The 15,132-nt window shown below is 37.4% G+C and overlaps 2 protein-coding genes across 2 annotated transcripts; one reads left to right on the forward strand and one right to left on the reverse strand.

The window, feature by feature from the left end:
• Positions 1-4,929: 4,929 nt before the first annotated feature.
• Positions 4,930-13,382, forward strand: LOC101738941 (beta-alanine-activating enzyme). Its single transcript, XM_004927706.5, has 6 exons — positions 4,930-5,422; positions 6,197-7,026; positions 7,243-8,113; positions 8,428-8,743; positions 10,475-10,738; positions 10,821-13,382. Exons 1-6 carry the CDS (start codon positions 5,190-5,192, stop codon positions 11,202-11,204), a joined length of 2,898 nt encoding a protein of 965 aa, XP_004927763.1. The 5' UTR covers positions 4,930-5,189; the 3' UTR covers positions 11,205-13,382.
• LOC101738804 (rab GDP dissociation inhibitor alpha) lies at positions 11,565-13,332 on the reverse strand. The gene has a single exon (XM_004927705.4). The coding sequence runs from the start codon at positions 13,330-13,332 to the stop codon at positions 12,001-12,003; it is 1,332 nt and encodes a 443-aa protein (XP_004927762.1). The 3' UTR covers positions 11,565-12,000.
• Positions 13,383-15,132: the final 1,750 nt, after the last annotated feature.

The following is a 15,132-nucleotide window of genomic DNA, read 5'->3' on the forward strand; positions in this document are numbered from 1 at the left end:
ACCTTCACTACTACATGTTTATACATGTACTATCTTCCACATTGTCGACACAACGAGGCAAACAATAACTATTTGATAGTGACTACTTCGCCAAACTCCACGACTGTACTAACAATAATATTATATTATCAGCCACCACCTTACGTTCCGTTGACAATACGACTTAAACTGCCAATGCTCTACTATAAACTCTAGCGTCTTGCGCAATGACGATGCATTACGAAGATAAAAAAAATTACGAATATTTGAGAACTTTATTCGAAATTCAATTATCAATACTATAGTTTACTTTTAATCTGAAATTACCAAAAATAAATAATTGCCAAAATAAAAGTTTCCTATCCAAAAACTTCGTCTTCCAATACCTTAAAATTATTGAGAAGTATATAAAGTACTAATAGTACTAATAGTATTCTTAATTCCGTTGAAGTCTTACTTACAATAACTTTAAAAAATAATATGAAATCTCTTAACTAATGTTTTTATTAGTTTAGATTACCGGGTCCTTTAGCGTCCTACCAACAGTAAAATCACTATGAAAAAAATATAATTGAAGATTAATCGTTCAAGCTCTTCTGGTTTCAAGGTATAATTGCCCGTGCTATGGGAACTAGAAACTCAAACACATAGTTTTGATCATTTAAATATATAACATAGTAGACATATCTAGACACGAAATAAACAAAATGTTCATCACACGAATACTTCACCAAAGCGGGAATTGGAATCGCGGCCGTCGGCCTTGCCTCGTGATGCTCCCTACAGCGTCACCGGGTCAGTCAATAAATTGTTCAGGAAAAATAAGAAAAATCAATTAAATTCGTTAGTCAATTAAATACACATTTAGAATTGAAGTGGCTTAATACATAATTCTTGTTTTTTGCTAAACGCCAAAAATGTAATTGAAGAATTGTACTTTTTTAGTTTCTATTTAAAAATTTTAAGCCTTATAGCTTCCTGAAAGTGAAAAGTATTTGCTTTATTTTAAAGTACGGAAATTATAATTGGTTTTTAAAATTTAATTTTTAATTTTATAAATTTAATTTTGTAAACTCATAGAATACAATATGTTTATAATTCGTTCTAAATATAAAATTCATTTTCGTAAATTTTTTAGTTAAGCCACTTTAATTCTAAATGAGATTCTTTTGAATTCTGAATGGTTTTAACCATCTTTTACAGATCGCCAATTCATTTGCATCCGTATTGCACAATTTAAGTTACAAAATGGGTTTTCTGTGCGATATTTTACTTAAATTGACAACGCCATGTCGTTAACGGAGTTTAAATTGGGCCAGCTTGGTTAAATTATTCATTTCGTTCAGACGTCTCCACTGTGGTTATACAAACTATGGTTAACTACTTTTATGTATGCACAAGAAGGTATAATGTAAGGGTTTAGCTTTTTTTCGCCTCATTATTGGCATACGAGCCTACGGAACCCCTTATAATTAGTCACTGGCGCTAATGGATTCACTTTTATATAGGATTTGGAAACTATATAACTTATTTATTTGACAAAAAAGAATTACTTTACTACAGAAACGAATTTATGTGTATCTATGTTAAAGTACCCCGCCTGTCCTTGTGAAACTGGAAAGGCCTCCAGGGGCCACCAGTAAACCATCAATAATAAAAAAAAATACCCAACGATAAATATTGCACATGGTCCCTTATTTATTTATTTATTTCAATTCAATACAAAGTCAGGCTTACAGTTTTCACCAAAACGCCAGACTCGTTAACACAAAAACATTATTGAAATTATAAATTATTATAATATTATGCTAAAAATAAAATTATCTTGGAATAAAGTATTCCTCAACTATCGGCAAATACGTCAGCATCCTGGATTTCGGACAGAAATTCGTTTAACAGCGCAATTACCATGGCCGTTGGACAGTTCCTAGCTCTACGGGTCCTCAGCCCCGCCAACGCCGCAAATAAGTGGTGGTGGCGGCGCACTCCCGCCCGCACATACTGTTGCGGGACGAATAGTGTCATCTGCCGTAGTGCCACGGGATTATTGACTCTATTCTGTAATAAAGAACAGTAATGTACGAGTAGATGCAACTTTCGCCTGTGGTTTAGGGTATCCAGTCCAACCATACCTGACACAAAAAGCGACGGAAACAGAAACGGATAATAACCATATAACCTCTTATACAGGTACCGAGCAAACTTACGCTGAACCTTGGAAAGAGATACTCGAATAATTTCACTTTGTAGAGCGTTAGCCGCGTTAGGAGCGTAGGACCGGTCGTTGTCTCTCGCGAGGCTCGGAGAAGGCCTATGTCCAGCAGTGGACAACTGTGGGCTTAAAGATAATAAATAGCGTTATCTCTCTCACGCACTACCTAGATCAGCTCTTCTTCAAGTGCGATACAGTGCGATCCTAATATATACGAGATTGTTAATATTTCGTGCGACAAAAATAACGCTCTACGAAGCCGAAATTAGCCGACTGTCTCTTTCTAAAAGTCGATGTTCAGTATTTATGGCCGGGTACTGTAATTGACGTGTTTTCGTTACACTTTCTAAATATAGTCGGCTCATTCGGTAGTGAGTGATTGGCACTGACAATGACGAACAGCCGCCTTCGCCCTTGACTCTGATCCACGCTTGGTGTTGTCAGGAAAATCCGGCACTGGTCACCGTCCTCGTCGAAGTCGTCAAATGCGAGTTCGCTTGCAGCTTAACAGTAACTCACAGACACAATCCATAGAATTACTCGCCGAATCTCTGCGTGGATTGCAATTAGGATTCAGTGGTAGATTCAGCGAAGTATTGCTCTTCCCGTGCCAATTGTTAGCAAATTCTCTCTGGCTGAACCTCGTGAACTCGGCCACTAGCCAAGGTTTTTTTTTTATTGCTTAGATGGATGGACGAGCTCACAGCCCACCTGATGTTAAGTGGATACTGGAGCCCATAGACATCTACAACGTAAATGCGCCACCCACCTCGAGATATAAGTTCTACGGTCTCAGTATAGTTAAAACGGCTGCCCCGCCCTTCGAACCGAAACGCATTACTGCTTCACGGCGGAAATAGGCGAGGTGGTGGTACCTACCCGTGCGGACTCCCAAGAGATCCAGTAACAGTAGGTAGGTAAGTAGTTCCTCCCACTGGAAAAGTGAAGAAATCACAGCTTACGGCCTAATCTATTGTATATTCTGTTTAATGAAAAAATGATACGGAAGGAGATGAAATGAAGTTGAAATTAAATGAAATGAAATGAGATGAGATGGGATGAAATATAGTCTCAGTGAAACGGTGGTTATTTATAGAAACTTTTTCAGTGGACTCTGGAAAACCCGAAAAGCTGCGTTTAACAGCTTTGTTTCATTTTCCCACATTTGTGCACTTTAACAGATAAATAAACCACACTTATTTCACATTGAAACCCTAAAAAACACTAAATTAACAAAATAAAAAAATAAAATAATTCACACAACTTCGCTCTTCAACGTTCGCGCCAAAAAGTCAACAGATGACAATACCTTTTTCTTTTTTTTTCGTGCCGGGTCCGAACCTCCTACAAGGTCCCCACGTCCAGTGAGCGCGTGAGGTATGTGGGACTGGTCATCACTGATCCGCGACTGCGAAACCGCGGGCCCAAGGATGTTTTTAGGGCCCTACCTACTAAACGACTCCTCTACACTCTTCGCCCAAGGGTCCGATCCCCTCTGAGGTCAGAACCCGGATGAGGTAGGGGGGTTACCGCGGTCAACACTGCAACCAGACAGCGCAGCTCGACCCAAGGACGCCCGGCCGACGGAGTCTTCGAGGCGAATCGAAGGCTCTGAAACGTCGGCCGTCTCGGTACGGCAGCCCGTTAGGCCGCCCAGACGGTGCCGCTGGTGTCCCGGAATGCCCCGCTGTACCAGAACCAGCCTGCCGGGTCGGAACGCGATATACTGCCAACCGGTTGCTCTTTCGTATCTCCTTGGCAGCGCGCTAGAATGCTGATAGCGCGTCGCGCGGCCTCTACCCCCTCACGTCGCCCCTTAACCTTCACGGGGGGAAGCCGCTACCTACAGAGGCCCGGACGTACGGGCGTAGTCCTCCGGCCCCCGGGACAGATGATAAAACATTTTTTTTAATTTAAAATTCTTGCATTTACCTTTACATTTTAACCGATTTCATTTTTATTCATCTTTAAAAATAATCCTTTGTATATTATTTTGGTAATTTCAATCCAGTTATTGTAAGACCCCATGATACCATATCCATACCCATAAATAGTCCCTTTGTCCTAATTAAGCGCTTTTAATGGAAATATTCTATCTAAAGGTACGAACTAACACGTACTACATAGTAGACCGGAAATCATAAAACACCATATTACACTCCAAATACATAATACACTTACATAGTTGGTGCCAGTCGAGCCTGAAACCTATAACAAATCAATCCTCCATACTCACTACTTCATTATTTATATGGCTTTTTGGCGGGAACGCGAGGAGTGAAGTTGTGTGACTTGTTTTATTTTGTCTCTTTGGGGTTTCTTTAGGTTTAATTGTGTAAGAACGGTGGTTTATTAACTGTTTAGTATCCGTGAAAGTGCCCAAATGTGGGAAAATCAAACAAAGCCGCTGAACGTAACTTCTCGGGATCCTCCAAAAAATCCACTGAAAAGTCTCAGTAAATGACCACCATTTTATTGAGATTAAATTTTTTACTATATCATTTCATCTCATTTCATTTCACTTCATATTATCATTTTTCATAAAAATAAGAATATAAATTAAAATAAGACTTGACCTAAAGGCCTTCATTACCAGGTCATAAAATCCCTTTAAAAAAAACAGAGACAGACTATACCGTACCAGATTGTACAGAACAATATTGTGTATAATCTATGGTAAAGGATGTATGGGCTTAGATCCCCTTGCCTTTCCTAACAAGGAAAAATTGTACCAAAAAAAAAAACTATGGTACAGAAAAATAAACACAAACAAAAATTTCATAAAAAAAAATATTTATTTATTAATTTTGAATTTAATGTAGAAGAGGTCATAGACATAGATACATAATACTCACAATATTTTTATCAGAAGTTACATAGCAAAAAGTAGTTTTGATAGACACAATCATAATTTTCAACTAGGACCACCACTTAAATCAAATGAAATCTAAGATAATTATATGAAATTTTTTAAAGATGAAATTTAAACTATCTATAAATGGTGACAATGAATCGCAGTTATTATGATGTTTTTATGCGAACTTGCGCGAGAAGTCCCGGTAACGTTGCCATTAGACAATACGAATGCGGAAAATATCATACATATACTTATTCAGAATTATACGGAGTCTGCGAATACGTGTCGCAGAACTTGCAACAGTTAAAATGCAACAAAGGTGTCATAGCATTGGTTTCGGAAAAGAATGCAATCATACCTTCGGTTATAGCAGCGTAAGTATTTCGTTAACTGTCCACTGAGACAAATTTTTTGTTGCCTCGCCAACCCTATATCTGAAACTATTACTATGTCGTAGTGTTATTGGTAGGAAGACAGCACCTTGGAATTACTGACACTCTTCATATACCGAGGTCAATCTTGGCATTCACATTGCAATTTTATGAACTCGAGTTACCACTTAATACCAAGTGTGCTCACACACACTTATTATAATAAAATTGAAAGTGTTCCATAATACAGTTCTATTTAAAGCTACTACACTACGACTTTGTATTCTGCCTGCATGTCATCACTTAGTACATTAATTACTTAACTTATTTGAAATGTTTTTTATTCACAATGCCGACCTAAACAATTTAAAGATTATTGATCCTGAAATATGAGTTTATAAAAATTAGACAATTTAAAATTTCTTATTGACTGTGGCTCTTTCTGAAATTATACCAAATCTGGACATTAAATTAACATGCAGTTGGAAGCTATTTAGACTCTGTTATCAGCATACTCCTTGTTTCCTCCTATGTTCACATAAGATTATGCAAATTAAAAAAGTTTTTTGTTTGTTTGGTGTGTTATCTGCTATCTGCATGTACTATAAGCAGATGTGCTGTGAGATTGGCAGTGTGTCCTCTAGCTCTTCATCAAGAGGTCATACTTAAAAATGTCCATATAAATAAGCCATGTCCTTTACTATTATATGAAAAATTCTATACCATTGCCCCAAAGGTTGTTTATATGGAATAATAATCTACTTTTATTTGTTTAAGGGCACACAAATGTTGTACCTCTTTTATATTTTTGAATTCTCCTCAAGACATAGAGATTATTACTGGGAAAATCAAATTGTCTGCAGTAATTGTGATCAACAAAAACAGAGATAATGTTCAATTGGAATTATTTGGAAAAAAACCTGACACAACAGCTTCAATGTTTGATTTGAACATACTCTTCTACAGTTGTGATACTACTGCTGAAAATAATTTTGTATCTCAACACTCATTTATAGCAACAACCTCAGGCAGCACCGGGGAACCTAAGCACATACAAGTGCCAATACAATGCCTACAACCAAACATTGATGATTTAACTAAACTATTTAGCATTACCTCAAAAGATGTTATCTATTTTTCAACTCCACTGACCTTTGATCCATCTATGGTTGAAATATTACTTGCATGTACAAATGGAGCATCACTTCTTATTGCACCAGACCTCACAGAAGTATTATTTCATGAGGACAATGACAATTCTGTAACATTCTGGCAGACAACACCATCAAAATTTTTTCAACATTCTAATGAAAATATCAAGAATAAAATATTATGTGCTAGATCTACACTCAAAGTGTTGGCTTTAGGAGGTGAACCGCTTAATGGAATTAAAATACTGAAAGAGCTAAAACATAAGAATAATAAAACTAGAATATTCACATTATATGGAGTTACAGAGATGTCATGTTGGGCAAGTGTAGCAGAACTTGATCTAAATAAAGTTACTACAGGAGACAAGGAAGTGCCATTGGGAAACTGCCTATCGGAAACAGAATTATTTGTTCAACCTCATGAGAAAAATAATACTATGGGTAAAATTATATTGGGTGAGTTAAATTTTAAGTGCACCAAATTTATACTAAATATAATATGGTTTCAAAATGCAAGTGTTGTCAAAATTAATTATTTTTAAGTGAATTAACCATGGTTTTCTATATTACAATGTTATACTTGATAACTTATTTGTAAATAAACATGCAAATCCTAGCTGTCACTGCCAGTTTTTATTAAAATATTACCAAAAAATATTTATTTCATTTCAGCTAGCAAAACAAGAAAATGTATTCTTCTTAATAGAAAGAATGGAAACAAAGAAGAAAATAGTATAAAGTTTATTGACACAGGTGACATTGGTGAGATAAGGAATGGGACTGTGTTTTATAGAGGCCGTGTAGATGACACAATAAAAAGATTTGGTCATAAAATCAATTTACATTCTATAGAATCTACTGTGATGCAGTGTCCAAGAGTAAGGTCTTGTTCATGTGTGTGGCTGCAAACCCCTCTCCTCCTCATTGTATACTTCTCAGCTGAAACATTGAGCAGTCAGGAATTATTGGACTTCCTTAAATGTAAGCTTGATGAAAAATACTGGCCAGATAAGGTGATCAGAGTGGATACTTTGCCTACTAATGCTCATGGAAAGACTTCTAAAGAAATCCTAGTCAATATCTATAAAAAATCAAACATACTACAAAATGTGGAAAATATCAAATCATATCTTTTTAAAGAATTAAAGGCTTTAGTAAATAAAGATTTGAATTATGAAGATCTTCAAAGTAAAAGTTTTTTTTCACTTGGTGGTACGTCATTCCTAGCAGTAACAATTTGCAATAAACTTTCATTAACTTTCCCTGAAGTAGGAAAACATATTTTACCACATTTATTATCACATAATAAAAGTATTGGTGATGTTTTAAAAACTATTACCCAAGACACAAACTGCTTAGAAAATAAATTCAAAAAGAGTATCAAAAGAAACCGATCTACAAGCAGCCATGGTGAAAATAGCATATCTTACAAAAAAGGTGCCGGTGGCATTAGAAATTCTAATACAGTGGAGTTTGTTGTCCAATGGACTTTTGATACTGGGAAATGTGTTGATGCTTCTCCTGCACTCTATAAAAGTGAAAGGTGAGTTATCCAGAAACCTACAAGGCTTTAATGTCGAAATTATATATATATATATAAAATTTAGTAATAAAATGTAAACATCTCCAGGCCCAGTTAGTGAAGGTTTTTCAAACATAAAAATTGCATTATGAGTTAAAGCAATATCCACTGAGCGGAACAGAATAAATTTCGTAATTACAGTGTTGGTTAACTCAGCTTATTCACTGCTTTTTATGCTGTTACCTAAATGGTTTTTTTTTGGGTATTGAATGGTGTATTGAATATACTCACATTCTTCTGAAAATTCTGACAATACTTCCCAACCTTGTTTGCAGTGTGCTGTATGTCACCGTCGGGAGCCACTCAGGAAAAATCGTGGTTATGAACGCTAACACCGGTTTTATACAAGGTCTGATTAAGTTGAAATCACGAATTGAAGCTCCGATCCTGTGTGTGCACGATGAATGCGTGACATCACCTTGCGGCGTTGTTGGCACATACGATGGTACTGTGATCTGCTTTCTTCTCGAAAATTGCTCAGTAATATGGCAAATCAATGTTGGTTCCATGATTAAAAGTAAAGCAACATACTGTAAAGGAGTTTTATACATTGCATCATATGATGGTAACATACGATGCATTGACATCTTGGTAAGCAATGACTAGACTATGCTACTACACTCGCGAGCAAAAGTTTGGAATCACTTACTTGAAATTGATTCCGCGCGATCTTGTGTACTAAATATTTTTTTGATAATCATAAAAATGAGATCATTTTAAAGGTTGAACTCTTAACTTTAAACTGATACCAAATTCATTCAAATCGAGCCAGTAGTTAAGGAGCTATTCCGGATTAAGTGAAGGAGGTAGGAAACAAAGGAAATATGGAAAAATAATGAATGCATAAAACAACAAAAATTAATAAATAAAAATTTTATTTAGCCTTAAAATTAAATGTCAGTACTTTGTGTTCCCTTCCCTTGCCCTAATAACTCCTCGAAGACGATTCTTCATAGACCTGATCAGCTTTTGAATTGATTCTTGTGGGATACCTTCCCACTTCTCAATCAACGCCGATTTCAGCTCATTCAGGCATGAAGGAGCAGAAGTTCTGGAACGAACCCTATTCTTCAGTTCATCCCGCACGTGCTGAATAGGATTCAAGTCAGGGCTGAGCGCAGGCCAGTCCAATGTGGCGATATAGACTTCTTCGAAGTATTCAGTTGTTCCACGGGCAGTGTGACAACGAGCGTTATCGTGCTTAAGGAGGAAGCTATCACCGGCATATCCCGCATAGGGAACGACATGTTCCAGCAGAATATTGGAAATGTACCCGTCCGAAGTTGACCGCCTCCTCGTCCCCCGCCAGGCACGAAAACAAGCTCGGTTTTACCGTCGAAGGAAATGCCGGCCCACATCATACAAGAGCCGACCCCATAAGCCACTGTTTCAGCGAAACAGCACTGCGCAAATCGCTCACCAGGCCGCCGGTAGACCCGACCTCTTCGGTCGCTACCGTGCAAACACATCCTGCTCTCGTCGGAGAACAGGACTTGCCTCCATTGCTCAACCTCTCAATTAAGATTGGTACGAGCAAATTGAAGGCGTGCTTGTCGATGAGCTACCGTGAGTTTCGGGCCTGTGACAGGCCTTTTTGGAGTCAGATTCGCTTGCTTGAGTCGTCGACGAACTGTCTACTTGCTAGCTGCTACCCTACGAACATCTCGGAGCTCCTGTTGGATGTCGACACCAGGTTAATGCCGATTTCGGAGAGAGGTTAACACGATAAAACGGTCATTCCTCTCCGATGTGCCCCGGCGCCGTCCAGATCTTGGTCTCGGGATAAAGCTACCAGTCTCTTGAAAGCGCTTGCAAACTTTTGAAACACAGGAATGGCTTATTTGGAGCCGACGAGCGACAATCCGCTGGCTGAGCTCTTCTTGCAATAGGGCTACGATTTGTGCTACTTCTGTAGGTGTTGTCCCAATTGTCGTACAAGGTAAAGGGTCAAAAGTAGCCGAGATATGTACCAGTCAACGTGTGAAAGTCGACTGATAAAGAAAATCCGATAACAGGTGCTTTTATAGGGGTCAGTAGGCCGCAACTCGCGACGTATCAAGCAATTGAAACACGACTTTTTCGTTATTCCTTCACTTAATACAAGATAACTTCTTAAATACTGGCTTGATTTTATTGAATTTGGTATCAGTTTAAAGTTAGGAATTCAACCTTTAAAATGATCTCATTTTTATGATTATCAAAAAAATATTTAGTACACAAGATCGCGCGGAATCAATTTCAAGTAAGTGATTCCAAACTTTTGCTCGCGAGTGTATATTCAAAAATTCTTAAGGGTAAAGTTAACCAGAATTACCTTTTCAGACTAGTACCATTAAAGAAACAGTACATGTCTCAGACCAAGCAATATCAGCAGATCTAGTCTTAGCTAAAAATGAATTCATTCTCTTCGGTACACTTTCTGGTGTGTGTGCTTGTTTGCACGTCAATACCAAGACTATTATTTGGCAAGGTTCCTTGAAAGGTCCCATTTTCGCATGTCCTGTACTATATGATAATGACAAGTATGTAATTTTTGCTGAAGTAAATGGAGAAATACATTGCAGGACTGTAGAAAAGGGTATTAAGGTCAGTTCTTAGTTAATACTTTTTATTAAAAATAGAATATGAACTGAGATTTTATCATTTCACTTATAAGTACTATTTTCAGATATGGACATACAATGGAGCAAAAGGAAACATATTTTCATCATTATGTGTAAAAGAAATAAATAAATTTAAGTGGCAGATGTACTTTGGATGTCATGACAATAATGTCTATAGTGTTAACATTACAAATTTTCAACCAAGCTTGCACTGGAAGACAAGAGTTAGTTCCCCTGTTTACTCAACACCAACTATATTCAATGATAAATTAATATTGGCTGCCTCTACTGATGGAAAGTTGTGGGTAATTCATTCAGAGCTTGGAACTGTAACTGCCCAGTACCAATTACCAGGAGAAACATTTTCTTCTCCCATAATATGTGATGATCATGTATTTATTGGCTGCAGGAATGATCTCTTATACAGTCTCAAAATTGATACAAAATAAGATGTATTATAGCTATATATTAGATATGAGTCGACTATTATCAAAGGCGGCAATCTGACTTTTGGACAATGATTGGTAAATCAGAAAAACGAATTATTGACTTTGTATTCCATTGGCAGTCACAAAACTCTTCGGAACGACATCTTAGATAAATAACAGGTTAACTATTAACCTTTATTTAAATCAGGTTTTGAACCGTATTCTTTGAAGGAGACGATTATATTCAAATAAATCTGTATTGACATATCAATAAAAAAAATTTGTCCAAATGTACAGATTGCCACCTTTGATAATAGAAGACTCATATGTACAAAATAGAAAATTGTTGTCATACTTTTGTTTTGAAATAAAATAAAAAAATTATTGTTTTCATAATGTAACTTTATTTATGATCTTACACAATTAAAATAATGAGCATTCATAATTTTGAAAGATTACACAAATTATATTAAGGTTATTGCTGCATCAATAAATGTACCATATTGGAATGCATATCAGTTACAAAATAACATATAAACAGCTTTTAACTTGTGCAGACCAACTCAACACTGATAAATATTAAAGATAAAAATAGCAACCACCCAACTATATTCTGAAATTATTCTTTAGTTTTAATACTTAGTGCAAATAATATTTTCTTTTCATTTAATGAAACTGGTTAAATGTAGACCATAAACTTCTCAATTACTTAAATATGAAGTATTATAAAGTAACAATTCATTGAGGTTTTTCCTTAAATAAACAGTTGAATAACAAGCAGTATACATATTATTTTTTCATGAGACCTCTCAGTTATTTACTGATCCTCTTCACCAAGTTCCAGCTTGACTTTAGAGAAATCAAATTCTTCCCCAGTACCATGTTTATAAATTTTAAGCACATCCAGACAAGTTGTTTCAAAGTGTGTGGTGGCATCATAAGATTCCGAAATAAATATTTGGCTTTGGCTACCATCATCGATTGGCTCATAATAGTCAGTCACTGATACAAACTTTTGCCTAATGGCACCCAAAAGAGCCAAACCAGGTCTGATTTCAGATTCAGGATCATTGGTCTCAACAGTAGTAGAGACCATAGCAATAAACCAACCCTTAGCTGCAACCTGGTGAGTGTAGGACACAACCGACACATAGATATCAGAATTCCTCTCAACTTGTTTTTGAGGGATTATAATCTGAGTGGAAAGTGCATCCTTGGTGTTAGAAATGGGATGATCTAATAGACAAATGCATCGTATCACCTGACCCTTCTTACGGACACGGTCAGGGACATAGCTTGGGTCACAATAAACCTGCTTACACTTGGCAGTTTCATTGCCAGAGCGAACACCAACCACTTTTCCATCCTCTCCCAAGACAATCTCATCTATGGGTTTGTCCAACATATAGGTTCCTCCATATATAGCAGAAAGGCGAGCAAAGCCTTGAGGAAGTTCTCCCAATCCATACAATGGGTAAAGGTAAGGAGACTTACCATACTTCGCTAGTGAATCAGAATACAACTTGATGCGGCGAATGGTCTGGATAGCAGGCTGTTGCAAATAATTATCATCCAAATAAAGGGCAAGAGCATGTCCAGTGAAATCTTGGGTGTTTCTATCTAACCCAAACTTATCGTACAGCGACTGCATGTTTGCAGTTGAGGGATCAAAATCCTTCCATGTCTTGGCATCTTCTTCCTGGAAATCTTGAACGTAGATTAAGAAGTTGCGGAAACGCCTCTTCTCAAACATGCCCATAAGATCAGACGCAAGAGCTTCTTTCTGATCGACAGGTACTTTGGAGATTTTTCCACCTTTGTAAACATAACTTCCTTCGATGGACTTAAACTCCAAGTACCGGGTGACGCCCGTGTGAATAAGCAATTTGACTAGCAATCCATTAGCCATCAGAAACTTAGGAATCAAGTCAACGTTCCAGTCTCGACCTCGACCGTATGTTTCATCAGGTGCCGGTGCGTTGAACTTAGCGAACAGCTCCTCTAACGGGGTAATTGACGCAGATTCACCACCGTAGTACTTATTGCGATCGATGTGCAAAACCTTCTTCCCAGAAACCGACAACATGCCGCTTAAAATACATTCTTTTAAGCCTGTTCCCAGGACAATCACATCGTATTCTTCATCCATTATGATAGTGTAAAAGATCAACTCGATTTAACCAACTACTGCTGAAGAAATGTCAAAATGTCGGAACTGAGAACGGAAAGATGTCGGCCATCGATGACGTTGCCGAATGAACAAAATGAACGAAGTAAAATTATAGAATCCAGATTATTAAAGGTGCATATTGAATGCAAGATTGCATGCATGCAAGAAGCATGAACCAAAATTATATCAAAGATTGAGAATCGATGTTTGTGTTTTTAACAAAGAGAAGAAGTTTAGTTTGTTTTTTGCTTCCGAATAAAAAGTATTAATTTCGGTCGCCTTTATTTAATGTTCCAGACATTTATAAATAGCCCGACATGTTTCAGGGATAGTTTTTGTCATCAGGGGTTGGGATATTGAAGAACTAAATTTTAAATCTTGATACGAATTTCCTGTTGCAAGAAATCTTAATGTTACAACCAATCTTTCTTTTGGACTTATACTGTCGTAGGATTAGATATGTAATAGTTGTAAAATAAATATATAATAGACTATCGTAGGATAGTATCCTGTTTTTTAATAAACGGTGTCACAAGGCCTAATATTAGGTCAAACGAGATCGAATCCATTTAAAGATAACTAGCTGACCCGGCAGACTTCGTAGTGCCTCAATCGATAAATAAAAGACCTAAAGGAATCCGTCCGAAGGGGAACACATCAAAAGAAAAACAAAATTGTTATTTTTATTTAATTCCGAGCATTTTCTTAAATCAAGGTAGATTAAACCTTCTTTGGACTTCCACGAATAATTCAAGACCAAAAATAACCAAATCGGTTCAGCCGTTCTTGAGTTTTAGCGAGACTAACGAACAGCAATTCTTTTTTATATATAAAGAAGATTTCTGAAGTTTGCTGGTTCTAAATCACTCATAATGTTCATATTCATGTCATATTTGTTAACATTCCGCACAGCAATAAATATTTCTTCAGCGATATTCTTGTTTTTTTTATTTTTTATTTCGAGCAATAAAAAAAATAAAAAATTTGTTCTTTTCTAGACAATACTGGGGCCATCCTCTTACGCACATGACACGTCTTACTTCATTGCGTTTAAACTGACAATTGATTCAGTAACTGAATTTAATATTCAAAAATTCCATTCCAATATCAATTTCATTTGCATCTTAGGTCCAGTTGCTCCATTTCACTGCCATTCACAATAAGATAAGAAGGGTTCTTCGTGCCCCCTTAAGAGGGCACGGAGCGGGCCTCGGGGCAAACCCATCTGCCCCGGCGGGCAGAAACTCCCTGCAACGCAGGGCAGGGTGTGATGAGGGTGGGACTGTTCTTAGCGTGCTCGGTTGCAGTTTACATCTATTTAAACATATATAATACGATGGGCTTGGTTAGGCGTCGAATTGGTGCCCGTGGACGTAGCACACCAGCGCGGCGGCGCCGGGGTGCTGTACTCTGCTTTTCTTTTCTTTTCTTTTTTGCCCTTACAACTAACTAAACCTAACTACAAACTAACTACTAACTACTATATACAAACAGGAACAACAGTCAGCAAGAAGAGGGCCGGGGTCCACCACGGATCCCGTATGTGGACAGCTCAGTCCCATCCCCATGCTCCCACACTCATTATGAGCACTCCCTTAACACTCCGGTTAAGTTGCCAGTAGCTCCCTTGGTTGCGCCCGACCATCAGTTGGTCTGGCATGCAAGGGAGCTATATTGTGGACATGCTCGTGGGGTCCACCGTCAGCCCGCTCGTAAATATTACGAGCTAGCCTCCAAATGAACTCCTCGAGCAACTGCACATAAAGATCCCGGGCTATT

The sequence above is a fragment of the Bombyx mori genome, chromosome 13 (assembly GCF_030269925.1).
Source record: "Bombyx mori chromosome 13, ASM3026992v2".
Taxonomy (NCBI): domain Eukaryota; kingdom Metazoa; phylum Arthropoda; class Insecta; order Lepidoptera; family Bombycidae; genus Bombyx; species Bombyx mori.